This window comes from Lemur catta, chromosome 6 (assembly GCF_020740605.2).
Source record: "Lemur catta isolate mLemCat1 chromosome 6, mLemCat1.pri, whole genome shotgun sequence".
Classification (NCBI taxonomy): domain Eukaryota; kingdom Metazoa; phylum Chordata; class Mammalia; order Primates; family Lemuridae; genus Lemur; species Lemur catta.
Window position 1 is genome coordinate 61,379,356 of NC_059133.1, and position 21,774 is coordinate 61,401,129.

Here is a 21,774-nt window from a genome sequence, read left to right on the forward strand (position 1 = left end):
CTAGAATATTCATTGCAGTGCTATAGAAATGAAAAAAATTTTAATTTCCTAAGCCTAGAATGGTTTATTGTATATGTGTTCAACATCATGTTATGTGGCCATTAAAAATGATTACACTTTTTAGCAATATAAATGGATTATACTTTTTGAGATAGAAACACATTTACTATATATTAAAAGAAAAAAGCAAATTATAAAACTGTGAAATGATAATCCCCCTTTTGAAATGGAAAATACATATATTTAAGGGGAAAAATGTTTAGAAGGAATATAAGGTTATTTCTGGATAAGATACAGATGATTTTTATTTTCCCTATTTTTACAATTTCTAGTTTTTTAACATAAACTATTGTTTGTATAATAAAAAACCGTTTAAAAGATTCTTAAAGGAAGACAATAATCATTCATACATGCATTCATTATAAAATTATTTGGCTACTAAAAAAGATCTGCCAGCTTCAATCAGAAAAAAACAATACACTTTATTCAATACAGATTTTGGTTGACTCTCCTTATAGTCTATGACTAAGATATAGCTGGGGCTGTATATTTCTAAAGCCATCACAGTATGCCAAGTGCCACACAGGTTCCCAAGAACAGGGGTCAGCCAAGGGTGGAAAAGGGACCAACACTCACCGATCTTGTTGCTTCTAGATGCAGGCCATGACAGATAAGGTTAGATTCATATGCTTGTCTTTTTCTCTGTCAAAAAGAATTGGAATATAATGTTAGACCTTTCGTTTCACGGAAAGTAGAAAAAGGCGCTTTTTTCTTAAGAAAAAAATAACAAAACCAAACTAGTTTGGACCTGATGAAGAGATACATCTGCTCCAAATGGAACGGAAGCAATGGGGCAGGTCTGCTTCCACTGCCTTTCGAGCCCTGGATCCCCGGGAGAGAGAGCTGAGCTGCGGAGTGTACTTGGAGTCCCTCAGCACTATGGGAGGCCCTGGGCTGTCCCAGGGGGTTTTGGCCATTTGAGGTACATAGAAGTGTCCCGCTTTGGCACAATCCCAAGGACTTTTTGGCTCATAAGTGTACATAAATGGAGCTTTTTGAGTCCCATTCACTGATGTCATTTTCTAGAATTGAAGATTCCAGATTTTAAAAATTTTATCAGACATTCCAATGGTTCAATCACCGAATGTGTCTGTTTCATCCCTGCATCCCTTGACCAAATTCAATAAAACGACACAATTTTGGCAAAATTCAAAGGATTTTGTTGTCTCTGCAAGACTGAAATATTCATGAAGCTATCTAAATCCACAAAAATAGGGAACTACTTATTTGATAATCTATCTGTTCATGTTACATGCCCATTTAAAAAGGTACAGAATATACTGTATTTACTGGTATTAAATTCTAAATGGCTAGGCTTTTGCCAAGCTGTCCCCAAAGTTATAAGGGAAGCACGTACAGGTAGAGATTTGTTTGACCTTTTAAAAGAATGCTTTGATGATGAAGTGGTTATCGTGCTTTATGAAATAAAGAAAATGAATGGACACAGAAGTTAAGATCACAAGCTCTGCTATAGTTTGAATGTGTTCCCCAAAAAGCACATGTTGGAAGCTTAATCCCCAATGTTGGGAGGTGGGACCTAATGAGAGGTGATTAGGCCATGAGGGTGGGGTTAATAGATTAACGCCATTATCACAGAATGGGTTCCTTATCTCCAGAGTGAATGCACTGCCACTGGAAAGGTAATGAAAGATGAGTTCTTTTGTTTGTTTCTTTCTTCTTTCTTGCCCTTCAGCCATGGGATGATGCAGTAAGAAGCCCCTCAACAGATGCTGGCCCCCTGGATCTTAGACTTCCCAGCTTCTAGAATTGTGAGCCAATACATTTTTATTCTTTATAAATTAACTCAGTTCATGGTATTCTGTTACAGCAGCACAAAAATGGACTAAGACAAGCTCTAAACCCAGACTGCCTGAGTTCAAATTCTGGTTCCATCCTCATCAGCTCCAAGACCCATGACAGCAAATGTAAACTCTCCATGCCTCACTTTCTTCATCTGTGTCATGAACAAAACCTCACTAGCTTCCTTTATAGGTTCTTGTGAGGATATGATTGAAACTGCATAAAGCACATGAACCAGAATTTCCATTTTCAATAGTGATAGGACGTAAACTGCACCAACCCTTCCTCTGAGGACAACTGAAAAGGCCGGATGGAATACTTTTTAAAAAAAACTTCAGCAGTTAACAAGATAGAGAGGAACTGCTGAGTCCAGCAGTCAGGCCACTTTACCCAGGGGGTGGCACTCATGACTTGGCCCTCAGAAGAGGCAGAGGAGGGGCTGAGCTGCTGTGCTACAGGCAAAACCTGCAACATGGGAAGCACCTCATACTTGGGAAGTAGATGCTGCTGCAGGAAAAAGGCCAAAGCTCAAAAGGTGAAAGAATATTCCTGGTATTTCACTAAATTTGAGTCCAAGTGGGATTCCTGATATATTGTGCGAAAGCATCAGAAACAGAATATTTCTACATTTTTATTTTTTAATATGTAGTTATATAGCACTTACAACATGGTAGACATGGTCCTAAGAGCTTTGCAGATACAGCACGTTTAACAGCTTGCTACAATTTGAGCATATGATAGAGTAAAACTTAGAGAAAAAACAGCAAGTGCTATAACTTCCCTAAAAACAAGCAAGAAAATGGCCTAGAAATGCCCAAGCCAGCCAGATAAGAATGGGAAGAGCTTGAGGTACAGCTTGCCCACTCTGCTTCCAGCAGGTGACTGTCCCCTCTAACTGGTCCCACCCCCACCATCTCTGCAATTTGTCCTCGGAAGTTTTTCAGTGCTTTCTACCCCTGACCACCATATTCCCAACTTCAACTTAGGAAGCTGATTCAGATTCACTCTACACTTCTTATCTGAGCAGGATTTCCTCACTTTACATTCTATCCTCATATTTCAATTCTTGCATGGTAGCCCAGTCCTTATTTCTGATTACTTCTTTCTTTACTATCAGGTAAAGCATTTTGACACTGCAAACGGTGTTCAACAAAGTGTTTGACACAAAGCATAAGACTGACACATGTTTGTTGAAAGAATATACTCAATGAGCATTTATTAATCCATTCCACAAACATTTCCTGAGAGCCCACTATTTTCCAGGAAAACTGCAAAGTGCTGAAGACTCACAGACGAATTTAAAATAGTTCTCTATAGAAGAACTACAGAGAAACTCAGTGACTTCTAAGACTGTCCCCTGATGCAGACTGACTGGCACCATTTATTCCTGTGTTTCATGGCACTGTAATGGACATCTACTACTCTTCATAGCCACCGAACATTTCAACTGCTACCAGGGCCCACTACAGCAGATAAAAATGCAGATACTCCTTTTCTCAGACGCCTGTGAAGTTCAGCTATAGGCACATGAGCTAGGCCTTGCCACCCAGACTACCCACCCCAGACTCTGAGTTGAAAGCTAGCAATGCAAAGCAGCCAAGCCAAGCAGAACCCATGCTGGGGTGGTTGGGAGTGAATGTCAGTTCCAGAGACAGCAGAGGCAGATGTTATGGCAGAAGCTTTTTTTTTGCTTTTTAAAATTTATTTTTTGATATGTATTATATTTTAAGAGGTCAAAATAAAAACGAAATAAAAAAATCTAGTTTGCGATATGTTGTGCCCATACTTCTCTCTCTGTTTCTTTCTGCCCTGAATAAGTAATCATTTTAATCAGTCTCTTACTATTTTTCTAGTGTTTCTTAATGCATATACAAACATATGTATATATTCTTTTTAAATTTTTTAAAAAAATTTTTACTTGTTTATTTCAGAGTATTATAGGGGTACAAATGCTTTGGTTACATCGATTGCCTTTGCACGGACCGAGTCAGAGCTACAAGTGTGCCCATATCCCAGACAGCGAGTACCGCACCCATTAGGTATGAGCTTACCTATCCCCTCCCCCCCCACCTGCCCGACACCTGATGTTACTTCCATATGTGCACGTAAGTGTCGATCAATCAGTACCAATTTAATGGTGAGAACACGTGGTGCCTGTTTTTCCAGAGGCAGAAGCTTTTGATGACCCTTGCTGGTCAGTGGTGCCAGTGGTGCTGGCAGTAGCCCTGTCCCCAGGGCAGCAACCATGCCTTTTTCTCCCAGACTGGGCCTGCAGCAGGATTTGGGGTACAGCTTCTGACTGCCTGGTCTCCAAGCTTATTTGTTGAACTCTTCAGGAGAATATGAACACCTCAAATATTTCCCATTCTTAAGAATGTTAAATCCTTCCATGGCCCTGCCTGCAGTTCAGTCACCACTTCTACCCCAGAGATGTATATCTTTGAATCTTGATATCATTAGCACTTAGAACAGGCCTATCACAGAGTAAGCGTGCAATAAATGTCTGATGAATGAATAAATTGAGTGGATGGTGGATTGATATCTGCCTGTTATGCAGAAATAGACTATGGAGTACAAATTACTGCAGTGTAGCAACCAGGCTCACTTATCCTGAGCCACCTCCACCCCCAGTTTTTCCATGAACTTTCGCTTATGGGTATGACAGAATACAGTGGGGAAGGACAGACGCAGTTTAATTCTCAAGTGCACTGGCACCAAATAGCACAGCGACATCCACAGCAGAGTGATTCCTAGACACTTCAGAGTCTGAATCATTAGATGACAAAAGCGGCAAGGTTCAGAGAGCCCAGATTGAACCAGCCCCACAGGAGGGCAGTTCTGTCATTAAACATACCAAACACAAACTACTCCTGTCTTGGTTGTACCAGCTACATCATCATGAATGCATCAAGGAGAACATTACAAGTCAGACACAGTTCCTTTCCTTTGGAATTTCTAACTTAAGGCTGCAAGTTCCCATCATCTCCGTCGGACTCTCTCTTCTCAGAGGGCTCTACCAAATAGCCCCTTGAGCACTTGCAAGTTTTGGCTTTCCTCTTACTTGTGGCCATAGTGGTTAGATTCACAGAGTCAAAATTCAAACCCTGGCACTGCCATTTACTAGCTCTGCAACATCAGGCAAACAAACTCTATAAGCATCAGTGGCTTCATCTCAAAACCTGGGGAAGCAATAGCTTCATCTTGAGGTTGTTTTAAGGATTAAATGTGATCATGGGTGTAAAGTACTCACCATGATGCCTGGCACATAATAAGCCCTGCAGATATGTTAGCCATTGTCATTGCCCTCTTTCTCTGCCTTCCAACATGCTCAACTTCCCTTATTCCTTTAAAAAAAAAAAAATCCTCTCTCTCCTGCAGGCCTTAGAGGCTCACCTCTCCTTTTTAATACCAAACATCTGACAAAAGAGGCATCCCCAACCCACTCTGCCCCCACGTTGTACACCCAGTGACTCCTTAATCCCTCCAGTGGGACACCACTGACACCATTTTACTGGAACTCTAGAAAACTGACCTTACTGCCGAGTCACCCAGCCCTCTCCTTCTTAACTCTTCCATACACTTGGCCGTCCTGGTCCTGGACTACTACCTTCTTTGATATCCGATGGACATCCTCTCTGAAGGATATGAACACATCGTTATGTCTCTTCTCTTTTGCCCCATTTCTGCATGTAATAAGGGAGGTTGCTGATGAGAGTGTATAGCACATGTGAATATCACAGATGCAGAAAACAGTGGAAATATTTCTCTTCCATCTCATTTTCAGGGCTTGATGACAGTCTCTCAGAGAGATGTACAGTGACTTATTTAACCAATCTCAAATAGTTGGATATTTAAGTGGTTTCTACTTTTTCACTACTATGAAAAATTTTTGTGCATCCATTATTATTTCGTCAGGATACAGTCCTAAAAGTAAAATTGTGAAATCCAAGAGTATATTAAATTCTAAGTTCTTTAATAGGTATTGATGTACTGCCCTCTAGAAAGGTGGTACTAATTTATACTATTTTAGTTCTTACCTAGTTCTTTACAAAGAACTCTTGAGATATTTACCTGATTTCTCTTAGGATAATTGGTAGACCTTGGAGTTGGTTTATAATGTTATCTATTTTACCACTAACTATAAATACTTAAACAGTTGAATCAAGCATAGGACATTTTTATTAGCTTAAACATGTTAATATATCACCTTGGCATTACTTTAATAAGACAGTTCTTGTTATTTTTCTTTGGCATGGCAATTCACAAAGAACCAGAGGAATATTTTAAAAATTGATCAAACCAGTTTTCTTGATTTGTCAGGTAGCTAACGTAAATTAGCATATGTGCTATATTTGTCAAACGGGCACATATCAGGAAAAGATTGCTTACTTAAGAAAAGATTGTTTAAATCTCTTTAACATGAAATCACCATCTTTACTTCACCATAGAATTTACACTTGGATAAGTAACAGTGTTCTTGACATTTAAAAAATTAGGATAGAGCTGACTTCTATGCTAAAAATGGAAGATAATTAAATTGCATGTTGGCTTACATAGCCACTGCTCAATAAATATTTGCTGAATAAATAAATATCTGAGGCCATACAATTTTTAACTAAAACTTTTCTATGTACCTGTTTGGAAATCTCACATATAAGAACCTAAACCTAGACTATAGTCTATGATCTGTATTTGGCAGTACAAAATGATTAAACTAAACTCACTGGCTCATAAAAAAAAGCCTACTCATAAATTGAATTGTGCTGTAAATTCCTATATCTCTAGGACAACACATTTCATCTGCATTGCAATCAGATCTCTTTTTTACCCACTAGAATTCCAGTAAAACCAAAGTGACTGTAATCACTGAGGCCCTATGTACACCACAAAAAGATGTATGTGATTCTGTTACTGCTGGGGGAGAATAATACCGGGGGTTGAAGTGAGAAAGGACAAGAGCACCTACCATACTCCAGAAACTGAGATTTTATGCAAACCTCTTTTGAGAGGGTAATAAAGCTGTCAGACAAATAAAAAAATAAAGCAATAGAAATCACAAAGGACAGATTGGCTTAATTAAGGAAGCCTTCTGTCCTTAAGCACCTTTGATTACACCTTACACATCTCATTTGGCTTAATAAAGTCATTGTCGTGAAAGACTGACTTGTGAATTATACAATAATAATACTGATTGTAAACACCAAAATTATCCACCATTTTCTTTATGTTACCCAGCCTTTTCAGTATAAAAAGCAGAGATTACAATGTCTAAGAAGTAAAATTAATGAATATACTGTGATGATAAAGTACAAATCAGTTGGGATTAATGAAACATATGAATAGATTGATTTCAAATATTCTTATAGCTTTGTTAGGCAAAGGACTGATGGTGCTGTCATGGTATTTTCAACTTGCCAATCTCTTTTAAGCTTACAAAGATGCACGAGGAACAAGTCAAAGGGACTTAATTTGTGAAAAAATTTACTAATTACTCTAATAAGTGCTATTTATTAGTTATATTTCATGTGTTCCAGAAGGTTTGGTAAGCAGAATAAATTTAATCAGGACTCAATTTAAATTCACATGTTTGCAATAAAACATTTAATATCAGTGGACCAATCTGATGAGGAATTTGCTCAAGTGGGTAATGTACATTCACCAGGGGACAGAAAACAGATGAGCATTTTAAATGATAAACATAAAATGGAAGCAAATACTTAGCTGAAGTTCACTTCCAAATATACCTTTTAAATTAACATTTTTAAGCATAATTACAAAAGAAATAAATATTCATTGTGGGTAACTTAGAAAACAGAAATTTTCAGAAAAAAATAAATCACCCATAACTCACTGGTGAGACAACTACTGAAAATATTTTAGTAAAGTGCTTTCCAAACTTATCAGCTTATAGGAACAAGTTGCAGAGTTTATTTAAAATGTAGACTCTCGGGGCCCTCTCCCAGACAGTTTAAGAAATGTTGTTTTCTAGGACAGCACTTTGCTGTGCGTATGTGCACACACGTGCGTGTACAGGTGCACACAAGCAGCTATTCTTTTGTGATTATTTATCCCCTTCGAGCCTGTTCAGTATGAGAATTTGGTATAGTGGATTTTTGCCAACACTACCATTATACAGATGACTGTTTACAAAGGTGAGACACAGGTGACTGCTAGTACCAGGGCAAATGACATCCTCTTCATTCAAACCTAAGGCCAGACCTCAGGGGGAGCACTCAGGAAAAGGGTTTTCTCTTCTTCATATCTTTGCGAATACGTTGCCAAGGTCCTCAGTAAGATGAAATGGAATAATCAGCTTTTACTTTTCAGGACTTCACTGACCTCTTTGTTTGTCTATTTCCCAAGGTTTGAGCCCAAGGACATTTCCCTTGTTAGAAATAAGCAGCAAGATTTGGATTTATTGCTCTTGTGCTGAGTACTCAAAAATCAAACATGCTTATACCAGCAACACCTTTTGTGGCTGTAAATTTGAAACTGCTGGTTCTAATTTATCTTTTTACCTACAATCTTAGTGTAAGCAAGTAGAGTGTTAAGGAAAAAGATAAAAATATAAAGAAGACCTCCCTGCTTTAGTCTAAAATATTAAGGAGCTGAAGACAGACCTGATTTCACTCTCTAAAACAAAAGACAGAACACACTTACCAAAAGTTTTCTGGAAACGCGAAACCACCACCCAACACTGGTTGCCATAACTCTTATAAACCTATCCTAACATGAGATTAAGTTTCCAACTCATGGACTATCTGTGGCAAATACATCATTCCCAAGGAACTTTTTACACTGTTCTGATTCCTCATAATCCTGCCACCTTCTGCCATCCCTTTATTTCTTCAATTTGGAGACAGTAAACCAATTTTTAGTCTAATGCAATCATTCCTTCCCCTTTCTGAGACTTTATGGGATAAATTTCTCTCCAGAAGACCCTCCTATCAGAACACTTTCAACAACCAGTTTTGTTTTTAGTGCGTTGAAACTTTAAATCATGTTATTGATGATATTCTCTTATTTTCTTTGTCAACTAAGAAGTTGAAAGGCAAATTTGCAGCTGATCTCTAACTTTTGAACAAGACATGATGGTTTATTATAAATCATTGTATCACTCTGACACATAGCTTCATTTTATTTTTCTGGCCTATTTCTTTCACCCTGATTTACTCATTAATTACTTTTATTCTTGACACATTTCTGTAAGTGACCTCAAATATGTTTCTCCCATTTCCTCCTATTATTTCATTTAAATTGACAAATAAAAATTATATATTTTTATCCTGTAGATGTTGTTTTAAAATATGCAAGCATTGTGGAAGCCTAAATCCAGCTGATTAACATAATGCATTAGTTTACACACTTATGTTTTTGTGTTGAGAACACTTAAAATCTTCCCTCCAGCAATTTTCAAGAATACATCGTTATTAACTACAGTCACTATGTTGTACAATAGTTCTCTTGAACTTATTCCTATCTAATTGAAATTTAGTATCCTTTGACCAACATCTCCCCACACCTAACCCCTGGAAATCACCATTCTATTATCTACTTCTATGAGTTCAACTTTCTTACACTCCACATATAAGCATCAAATAATAAATCCAGTCATGCCTGGCTTAACAACAGGGATACATTCTGAGAAATGGGTCCTCAGGTGATTTTGTCATGTGCAAATACCACAAAGTATCCTTACACCACAAACCTAGGTGGTCTAGCCCTGCAGTCCCCAACCCCCAGGCCATGGCTGGTCCCAGTGCCTGGCCTGTTAGGAACCGGGCTGCGCATCACTGCCTGAGCTCCGCCGCGTCCACACTACCCCCAACCCTGCCTGTGGAAAAATAGTCTTCCATGAAACTTAGGAGCTGAGCACTGCACAGCAGGAGGTCAGCAGCAGGTGAGGGAGCCAAGCTCCATCTGTATTTACAGCCGCTCCCCACGGCTTGCATCTCTGCCTGAGCTCCATGCCACCCTCTCCCCGTACACACACACACATCGTGGAAACACTGTCTTCCATGAAACCAGTCCCCGGTGCCAAAAAGGTTGGGGACCACTGGTCTAGGCTACTACACACCTAGGCTACATGGCATAGCCGATTGCTCCTAGGCTACAAACCTATACAGCATGTTACTGCACTGAATATTATAGGAAACTGTAACACAATGGTTAAGTATTTGTGTATCTAAACATAGAAAAGGTACAGCAATAGAACCATATAAAGATAAAAAATACATCTGTATATGGCACTTAGCGTAAATGCAGCCTTCAGGCCTGGAAGCTGTCTGGGAGAATTAGGGAGTGAATGGTGAGTGAATGAGAAGTATTACCGTGCACCATTGTACACTTATAAACATTGTACCCTTAGATGATAACACACACTGTATAGCTCTACAAAAATATTTCCTTTCTTTATATCCTTACTCTAAGTGTTTTTAATTTTTTTTTTTTAACTTTTTAAACTTTTTTGCTAAAAACTAAGACATAAACACATTAGCTTAGGCCAACACAGGGTCAGGATCATAAATATTACTCGCTTCCACTTCACATCTTATCCCACCGGAAAGTCTTCAGGGGCAATAACACACATGAAGCTGTCATTGCCTCTGACAACAGTGCCTTCCTCTGGAGCACCTCCTGAAGGACCTGCCTAGGCTGTTTTAATGTTTTTTATTAAGCAGAAGGAATATGCTTTAAAATAATGATTAAAAGTATAGTATAATAAATACATAAACCAGTAAGTCATTTATTATCATTCTCAAGTTTTATGTGCTGTCCCTACCTGTACGTGCTATGTCTTTCTATGACTGGCAGCACCAGCATCACCACAAACACGTGAGTAATGCATCGTGCTATGGTGTTAAGACGGCTACAACATCACTAGGCAATAGAAATTTTTCAGCTCCTTTATAATCTTGTGGGACCATTGTCAAATATGTGGTCCACTCTTGACCAAAATGTCATTGGGCAACTGGTGACTGTAAATAAACTATTTAATGAGTATTAGCATAAATATGTAGGGAACTAATAACTGTAAAAATTATACATTGCATGTTAAAAGCCAATAGTGAATGATTTTTATCTATACTGTCAGCTACCATCTTATTAGCCGCAAATAACCAAATACTTCATGTACATAAGACTTAATGAGGAATCAAGCCATGTGATCTCCTCAATACAAAAAGAGAAAGCATTTGGTAAAGTTTAAAACCCAGTTACTGCAAAAATGTTTATCAATCTAGGACTAAAAGGTCACTCCTTCAACTTTTTTAAGGAAATCTCCCAAAAACTTGTAGGAAGTGTAATATTTAATGGTGAAATTTTAGAAATATTCCCATTAAAATCAGGAACAACACACTGGTGACTACTGTGGGTTACCAGTTTTTATTCCAGAGGTCTTACCCACTGCACTTAGACAAGAAAAAGAAAAGCATAAAGAAAAAGCAAAATTGTCATCATTTGTAGACAATATGATCTCCATCTGAGAAAACTTAAAAACAGCATTGGAAACTGTTAGAACTAAAAAGAGCTTAGCAAGTTTCCTAGATAGAACTTATAAAAATCAGTAGGCTTCTTCTTTTATACACCATAAATCACAAACTGCAATTTAAAATGCTTCTGACAACAGCAGAAGCATTTTAAAATAACTGAGAACAGTTAATAAAAATATACAAGATCTTCACAGACATAACATATTGAATAACCCTTATCCAAAATGCTTGGGACCAGAAGTTTTCCAATTTTGGATTTCTTCGGAAATTGGAATATTTGCATTCCATTTACTGGTTGAGCATCCCAAACCTACAAATCCAAATTGTTCCAATGAGCATTTCCTTTCAGAGTCAAGTTGGCGCTTGAAAAGTTTCAGATTTTGGAGCATCTCAGATATTAGATTTTTAGATTTGGGATGTTCACTCAAGATGTATTATAAAACTTTATTAAAGGATAGAAGACCTCAATAAATGAAGTGATATACTAAACCAAAACTTTTTGATGAACTTTTAAATGTTTTTGGAGATCTCAACTAGATACTAAGCAAACAGGTTCTGGTCTTATACTGACTCCTCTGAACTCATGGATAATAACAGTATTAAAAGTTCATATGACCAATTAGTTGTCTCACAGTATTTGAAAGTTTGAATAAAATTATAATTATATAAATTAAGTTTGATCATTAATTTTAAAATCCCTTATTCTATAGTCTCCACTGGCCAGATCCTTCTGCCACATACTAAACAATTCTTAAGGTAAGACATGAAATACACATTTATACTTCTATATATACACTTTTCACCAACTTCAAGAACATAAGTTTTCCATCATCTTTTAGGAACGGATAAAAAAATTTCTTTAAAAAGTAAACAAATCAATGAATCAATAAAACATATTCCAGATTGCTTACACTGTTTCTGGGTAAGCTATCGAGACCCCTCCACCCTCTTCACCACCTGAGTTACACCCATTACTTGGTCCTGAACACATCTGTCTGAAGGGAGGCAAGCACTAGACAAAATAAAAGTCAAAAGATCAATTTTGCCAACTGTTAGCAGTTCTAGCAAAAAGAAGTAGGAAGGAAGAAGCAATTACTAACAAAACTGCAAGAGAGGAGTTGGAGAAATACACGGGAATTGTTTTATGTAAAAAATCTTTGCTCTTCATAATACGGATCAAACTCTTTAGATGTATTTAATCACGTACTGTGCCAGACACTGCTGGCTGCCTACCCAACAGCCATTCTCCTCGTCTTTATCAATAAGAAAAGCCCGATTGTTTTTCAGGAATTGGGTGATTCAAGAGATGAAAGACCAATCTTGATCAGTCTAGGCTGATGATGGTAATTCCATTCATCTTGCCAGTAGTTAATTTAGAAATAGACTTGTGATAGACAATGAATTGTGACCGGACATTGCTAAGGGCCATTCTAGAGGAGGTTTCTTCTCTCTTAAAAGCGAGCCAAGAGAAGGGGCATTTCCTCTTTCTGCCTTTGGCTACCTGGAGTTGCAGCAGCCACCTTCAAACCCATGAAGCCAATTTAAGAGAACCAACATATTGAGGATGGCAGGGCATAAGGATGAAATGACCCCCTCATTAAGCTAATAAATTACCTAACTCAGAAATGGCTCTATCTCCAGACTACTTGTTAAATGAGAAAATAATTTCCTTTGAGCATTTAAGCCATTTTGAGTTTGGTTTTCCTGTTATTTGCATCAGAAAACATTCAAACTGATTCTGTGCCCAGTACAGGCTGCAAGAGTACTTATTGTTGAAACAGCTTATAATTATCCCCATGTACAACCCAAATCTAAGCGGTTTATGCTTTTTTAAAGGAAAGTATAAAGTTTCTAAAGTATTTTCACTAATATAAGGGGACTAAGTAACATGCTATTTGGAGATCTGGCTAGAAAAGTGTTTTCTCTTTTGCTCAAGGGATGATACAGCCTTTTTAATTTTCTATATTTTTGGTGTTGGTGGCCCTGTCACTTCTATCTTTCTGCTGCCCTAAAAAGGGTTTAATAGCACTCTTCAGATAACCTCTGGCAAAGTCAACCTTGGCTGCTTTAAAAAGTCAATATGATTTACACATAAATGTTTTCTTTCAAAGAAAACAGGATTTTGAAATTGCCTTTCCTTGATATTGTCCTAGATCCTCAATAAGGCCTGACAACGAGTATGATGGAATTCACGAATATTTTTACAATTAATAAAAATGTGATTCCAAAGCTGAGCTTTGGATTTTGGTGGAATATAAATTAAGTAATATGTACAAATGCAGACTGAAAACACTTCAGAGCACAGCTTATAAAAACAAATGTCAAGGTATATCAATCCATAAGTTCAAAGATTGCCAAAATTAATGATGATTTTTTTTCTCCTGATTTATGAGAGTTACCCTGGGACCTATGTTTCTGCCTAAAGCAAATGCAGAAATTATTAATAATGTAAGCAGCTCTAGGGCCCCTTCGCCACAGCAGCAAAGCTCTTATCTAAAACCAGAACTGTTTCCTTTATGCTTTAATGGATTAGATCTGTTTAACTTACTTTATATAGTACTCAATCCAGCTTTATTGGCATATGGACACTTAATGAATATTTGATGATGGTGACTATGATGGCAAATAATATATCTCAGTGTCCACAAAAAATGATAAAGTACTCCAAGCTATTTTACTCTAGCGATAAAACTGTATAACACAGTCATGCCTTTTCATATCAGGGCACTGTTTTTTTGGAAAACCTCAAATTAAAAAGGAAGATACATGAATTAACATTTACTATATGTGCTAAAAATTTATGTAATATCTATCTACGCTATTTTACTTAATCTTAACCATAATTCTATGGACTAGGTACTAGGATCCCATTTTCTTGAATTTAAGAAGCTACTGATTGTATGGGGGGGCAATATTTTATGTACAAATAAGAAAAAACTCAGCCAATGAAATTACGATATGCCATTTTTAAGACACAACTTGATTTCAGAGATGTCACATGTAAGAAAAAATACACTTCAAAAAAATACAATATTGAAAAGAAAATTTGCACAAGTCACACAGCCAGTTAGAGCTATGGCAAAGACAAGTTAGCTGTTCACCACAGAGTACTGCGAGCCCCTTCCACAGTGTGGAGTTCCCGCTGAGAAACGGCTTCCCAGCCAGAAACTACACTTTCCACCTTCCGGAGTTCTGACCAACAGCATGTGAAGATAACTGATGTAGTTACTTCCAGGCGGACATGGTACAGCATGAGCACTTTCTTCATCCTCTCTCTCATCAGGATGACCCTGGAAACCAGCTTTCGAACATGGCAGAGCCTCTGTGTCAGCCTGGGATTTTTAACGACAGTGAGGAACAGAGGCCCGGCCCCAAACCATGTGCCAAACAGGGATGCCACGTTTGACTTTGACATAAGCAATAAACACACTTTTATTGTGTTATGCCACTGCAATCTGGGGACTTGTTTGTGACAACTAGAATTACTCCAATACACTGGTAGAATTAGAATTTGAATGACAGGTTCCAAAGCCTGGGCTCATTCCGTTACATCATGCAAATATAAAACTCCACACTTAACCCCCTCCAAAATACATAAACAAATAAAACAGTACTGATTGCTTCATTTTTAAAAAGGTTTCATCACTTGGTTTGAACTAATCGGCAGAAATCAATAGATTTATGGTTGGTATATTTCAGGGAGACAGTCCAGAGAAGGACAATTAAAGTTGTCAGTTTGTGATGGCACATGTATGAGGGGGGAAAAAAGAAAATGAGGAATGATTTCCAAAGTGGGTAAAAGTGACATACATATGCACTCTTTTCTTGTCCTGTTTTAGTTTAATGCAGTTTGGGTACTGGTAAGAAAAAGTTCCAGGCAGTTGTTATAACCCTGCCCTACTCTTTTAGTATCTTGACATAAAGATTTCCCCGTCACCTAAAAGAGCCTGAAGCAAAGGAAGGGGAGGAAAAAGCAGCTTCACAGGCAATGGATGAAAGGAAAGAAAGGGAGAAAAAATGAGAAGTCAAGAGCACAGGTTCCAGATTCAAGACCAGAGATTGAACCATCGCTCTACTACTTGCTAGATGAGAGTCCATGACCTTGTACAATCAATCTTCTAGCCTAAGGCTCAACTCTGTCATCCATAAAATGGTGTGATTATAGAATCTACCTCCTGTTACTAGATGAGAAAATGTATGCAAAATGCATGTATAATACCTGAGTGAGCACACATGGAATGCTAGTTGTTATTATACTGGTTGTCACTATTACTCATTAGCTTCCTTTCCCACCTAGTTGAAAATAACCAGGAGTGCTTTTAATGTAAATCTCTTCTACACAACAGAAAGTCCAATTTCTTGAAAGAAAATCTGCTTTCAGCTGTGAAATCAACTGAGGTTAAGAGCCTGAGGAAGTTTTTGTTTCAAATTTAAAAAATTTCTGTTAACATGCCTTGAGGGAACATGAGCAGAGAAAATATTAAAGTATGTTTGGCATATGATATTTCAACATGAATTTCACTTTATTACTTACATAAAAATAACACTTTTTTCATTTTACAATATTATAAAGAATAAAAAGAAAGGAAAATAGCATAAAAAACTTACCCTTTGTTTTTCATTTGTACCCTTTTTATTGGTCTCTTTTTTACTTTCATCTTCATATACTAGAACAAAGTCAATTCTTCGCTGGCCATCATTAAAAAAGAGGGAGTCAGATTTTCCATTAAATTCTTCCTGTGTGGATTAGAAAAACAAACTGTAATATAATTTTTTGAAAAAGTGCTGGTTTGTAAGTATTTACTCTCTGCTTTAATAGGTTCATTGATGTGTTCATCATGTAAGAGAAATACATCCATTATTAGTTATTTGACCAAGCAGTCAGAGTCACTATGACCTCTTGGTGAAAGGAAGTCTATGAATTGAGCAGTTCCACATTATTTTATAATTCATAGCAATACATCAGTATTATGTATATAACACAATCATTCCAGCATTATTCCCACTTCAAACAGCAAAGGGGTATCAAGTTTAAAAATGAATACAGTAAACAGAACTGCCTATCCTCAGAACTGACGTTTATTTAACAACCAGAAAAATCCAAGACAAAGCGCTGTTGATGAAAATCTCACCCTTCCTATGTCTTATCTTCTAACCTTTTAATCATTTTTCATGACTTCTTTTTGGACCTCACCACTTCATAGAAGGTATCATGTGATAACCTTAAACAAACAAATGCCAGAAGATATTTCCATATACACAAAAACTACACTAGTTGTTGTTTGTCCCCAAATCTACAAACAAATGTCCATCACCCCTTGCAAACAAGTAAAAAAAAAAAACCTTTTAAAAGCCAGCAACAACTGATACCACAGAAATACAAAATATCATCTGTGAATACCATAAAAATCTATATGCACATAAACTTGAAAACATTGAGGAAATGGACAAATTCCTGGTAACACACAACCTCTCAAGGTTCAATCAGAAAGAAGGAGAACTCCTGAACAGACCAATTACGAGCAACGAAACTGAAGCAGCAATAAAAAATCTTCCAACAAAAAACAGTCCTAGATGAGATGGTTCCATAGCTGAATTTTATCAGACCTACAAAGAAGAATTGGTACCCATTCTGCAGTAATTATTTTATAACATCAAGAAGGAAGGAATCCTCCCCAACTCATTCTGTGAAGCCAGTATCACCTTGATACCAAAGCCAAGAAAGGACACAACAAAAAAAGAAAACTATAGACCAATATCTTTTATGAATATAGATGCAAAAATCCTAAATAAAATCCTAGCAAACCAAATCCGCAGTACATCAAAAAAATAATCCACCACAACTAAGTGGGCTTCATCCCAGGGATGCAAGGATGGTTCACCATATGTAAATCCATAAATGTGATTCACCACATAAACAGAAGCAAAAATAAAGATTTTATGATCATCTCAATAGAGGCAGAAAAAGCATTCAACAAACTTCAGCACCGTTTTATGATAAAAACTCTTAACAAAGTAGGCATACCTATTTGGATCATACCTAAATGGATCATACCTCAAAATTATAAAAACCATATATGACAAACCCATAGCCAACATCATACTAAATAGGGAAAAGTTGAAAGCATCCCTACTCAGAACTGGAACAAGACAAGGATGCCCACAGTCACTACTTCTATTCAACAGAGTACCAGAAGTCCTAGCCAGAGCAATGAGGCAAGAGAAGGAAATTAAGGTTATCCAAATGCGAAAAAGGGCAGGTCAAACTATTGCTCTTTACGGATGATATGACCTTATGTCTAGAAAATCCCACAGATTCCACCAAGAGACTCCTGGAATTGATAAATAAATTCAGGAAAGTCTCGGGTTAAAAATCAATCTACAGAAATCAGTAGCATTCGTATACACCAAAAACAGTCAAGCTGAGACTCAAATCAAAGAGTAGATTTCACAATAGTTACAAAGAAAATTAAATACCTAAGGATATGTTTAACCAAACTGGTAAAAGATCTCTACAAAGAGAACTACAAATCACTGAGAAAGGAAACTGCAGATGATGTACACAAACAGAAAGACATATTATGCTCATAGATCAGCAGAATCAACACTGTTGATGTCCATATTACCGAAAATGATTTAAAGATGCAATGCAATCCCCATCAAAATACCAACATCATTTTTCTCAGATCTAGAAAAAATAATTCTATGCTTTGTTTGAAACCAGAAAAGAGTCCAAATAGCCAAAGCAACCTTAAGCAAAAGGAACAAATCTGGAGACATCACTTTACCTTACTTTAAGCTATACTACAAGGCTACAGTAACCCAAACAGCATGCTATTAGCACAAAAATAGAGATGTACACCAATGGAACAGAACAGAGAACCCAACCATCCACATATTGCCATCTGATCTTTAAAAAAGGAGACCACAATACACACTGGGGGAAGGAATCCCTACTCAATAAATGGTGCTGGGAAAATTGGATAACCACATGCAGAAGATTGAAACAGGATCCATCTCCCTCACCACTCAAAAAATTAATTCATGATGGATAACAGACTTAAATCTAAGACATGAAATCATAAGAATTCTAGAAAAAAATGTTGGAAAAACTCTTCTAAATATCAGCCTAGGCAAAGAATCTATGAAGAAGACCTCAAAGGCAATCACAGCAACAACAAAAATAAATGGGACTTGATTAAATTAGAAAGCTTCTGCACAGACAGGGAAACAATCAACAAAATAAACAGACAATTTACAGAAAGGGAGAAAATATTCCCATGCTGTGCATCTGATAAAGGGCTAATAACCAGAATCTACAAAGAACTCAAGTAAATCAGCAAGAAAAAAAAGTCAAACAATTCCATTAAGAAATGAGCAAAGGACACTAATAGAAGCTTTTCCAAAGAAGATATACTAATGGCCAATAAACATATGAAAAAATGCTCAACAACATCACTAATCATCAGAGAAATGCAAATCAAAACCACAATGAGATATCCCCTAACCCCAGTGAGAATGGCTTTTATCAAAAAGACCCAAAACAATAGATGCTGGTGTGGATATAGAGAGAAAGGAACATTTACACACTGTTGGTGGGACTACAAACTACTGCAACCTCTATGGAAAACAGTATGGAGATTTCTCAAAGAACTAAAAGTAGACCTACCATTTGATCCAGCAATCCCACTACTGGGTAGTTACCCAAAGAAAACAAAGTCATTTTATAAAAAAGACACCTGCACTGAAATATTTACCGTAGCACAATTCACAATTGTGGAAGATGTAGAATCAACCCAAGTGCCCATCAATTCATGAGTGGATTAATAAAATGTGGTATATATATATATATATATATATACACACCATGGCATACTAATTAGCCATAAAACGTTAATTAATACCTTTTGCAACAATCGGGATGGAACTAGAGACTATCCTCCTAAGTGAAGTATCACAAGAATGGAAAAACAAACACCACATGTACTCACTGTCAAATTGGAACTAACCGATCAGAACTCATGTGCACAGATGGAAGTAAAACTCAATGGAAATCATGCAGGGGGGAGGGGGAGGGGGATGTGGTCTGTTAGGGACTGGGCTGCTCCACTACACCCCACCCCACTCCCATTCATGGAAAAACTGTCTTCCTAGGACGGGGCAGGGCACCCATAGCAGGAGTTAAGCAGTGAGGAGGGAAGATTCATCTGTATTTACAGCTGCTCCCTGCTCCCGCTCCCCATTGTTCCACATCATGGCCTGAGTCCGCCTCCTCCCACCACTGTCCATGGAAAAACTGTCTTCCATAAAATCAGTCCCTGGTGCCAAAAAAGGTTGGGAACCACTGCAACAGTGGAATGGTGGCCAGAAGATATAATTAACTCCTATAAAACTACAGTAAAAAGACAACCCAACTTTAAAAAATGGTAAAGACTCAACAGACACTTCAAAAAGGACTATACAGGAATGCTAGTACCCTGCTGAGAAAAAATGGCTAACATGTTTTACGCAAACCAGAAACAAGCAAATTAAATCCACAGTAAAATACCACTACAGACACACTAAAATAGCTAAAATTATTTTTCTGAAAAACTGATAACACAAATGTTAATACAATTCTCATCCATTGCTTGTGAGTTTCTCAGGAATTTGAATCAATCAACATCATATTAATAGACTAAAAGGAAAATCAATTTCAGTACCCCAAAAGATGCTGAAAAAATACTTGAGAAAATTCAAAGCACATTCATAATAAACTCTCTCAGCAAATGATAACAATAAGAAAAGTTTCTCATCTTGAAAATAGGCATGGATCAAAAACCTACATTAAACATCACACTTACTGATTAAAAACAGTATTCTTCACTTCTAATATCATAAACAAGGCAAGGCAGCTTCTTGCTACTTCAACACCTTACTGGAGGTTATAGCTAGTGGAATAAGGTAATAAAAAGAACTATGCAACATTTCAAAAATATGCTAACTGAAAGAAGCCAGACATAAAAGAGTGTATTCTAGAAAATAAGAACTTAGTATACATTACAGAAAGTAGATCAGTGGTTGCCTGGGTCTTGGAAATGGGGAAATAGGGGAAAGACCGAATGGGATGGGGTATAAGGGAACTTTTTATGTTGTGGATATGATCTGAATTTTGATTGTGGTAGTTGTCTACCCAGATGCATACGGACTTTTTAGAAAACATCAAAAAGTACATTCAAAATGGGTGCATTTTTTGGATGTATCTCAATAAAGTTGATTTTTTAATATACAAAAAAAAAAATCACCCAGCAACAATGACAAAAAAATTGAGCCTTTAATTTAGGGATTAAAAGCTTTATGGCTTAAAAACAAAGAAATAATGGCAGAACACAGGCCTAACACAGTTTAAAACAATCCTTATTACCATACGGATTTGGATAGAATTGATCTAATTTACACTGAGGAAAGATTTGAGTTTGTGTTCTCACATAGCTTGTTAATTTTGTTATTGTTGTTTAAGAATCAGATTGCTTTTTAACTGATACTAAAGTTTCAATGTTTTTATTAAAAACTGAAGGAGAGATTGCATTTTGCAGTCATTTGGTGGAAGCACTTATATGTTAAGATCATTAAATGTGATTAATTTTCCTCTGCATTCAACAATTAGCACAAAAATCACCTAATTTTACCACCAGCACGCCAACTTTCTCCTTTTCTTTACAATTTCGAGAAGACATATTTTTTGCTCCACCTAAAAAGCCTGATATTTATCATTCCTTTCCTCTTTCCCGCCAGGGAGCATGTGAAGATTTATTACTAGTATTCAAAGCTCTTCCCATTTAGCAGGTTACTGCACCTGCAGATGTAACCCATCTCGATGCACCTTCATCCCAGTGCATTTAACCAGGGATTCTAACCACAAACAGTGCGACCCTGCCTTGAGACCTTTCCTACCCAGGGCACTAAAGGGCCAAGGAAGGAAAGACACATCAATGTCTTAGGCTGATGTCACTATCCAATTCTTTTATTTGCAATTTCAGTTATTTAAAACCCATAAACTTTAAGAGTACTTAAAGCAATATAAAAACGCTAAACCTCGCCTTTTTCATTTGAGCCACAGAATCCTTTAGGCCCTTAAATTTCTTTCTTTCAGTGAGAACCATACTATTGCTGACAATCAGCGCAGTTGCTAGAGGAAAATTGTGTGTGGAGAAAAAATATTTCTCAGAATGGCGAAGGGGAAGTGGAGTAGGGTGGAATGTAATCAGGAAAACCTGGTCATCATTGCAGAAGTCTGAAAAGTGTACAAAAAGCAACTTGTTCTCTGTAGCCCACATTCGGTTGCCTTCGGGAGTCCAGCAGGAGCTCACTGATGTTATGTTCTGAAGAATGAGGCCTGGAATGAGAACCACATCTGTACGTGGCTCCAGGCACTCTTCCCTAG

The 21,774-nt window shown here is 37.2% G+C and overlaps 1 protein-coding gene across 3 annotated transcripts in view; it reads right to left on the reverse strand.

The window, feature by feature from the left end:
* Positions 1–21,774, reverse strand: part of ANO6 (anoctamin 6) — a 185,834-nt gene that overhangs the window by 67,731 nt on the left and 96,329 nt on the right. For all 3 annotated transcript variants that reach the window (XM_045553974.1, XM_045553973.1, XM_045553975.1), the window contains 2 exons: positions 15,960–16,088; positions 637–702 (listed from right to left, as the gene is read on the reverse strand). In XM_045553974.1, the coding sequence (XP_045409930.1) occupies positions 637–702; positions 15,960–16,088 (195 nt within the window). The remainder of the gene's footprint in view (positions 1–636; positions 703–15,959; positions 16,089–21,774) is intronic.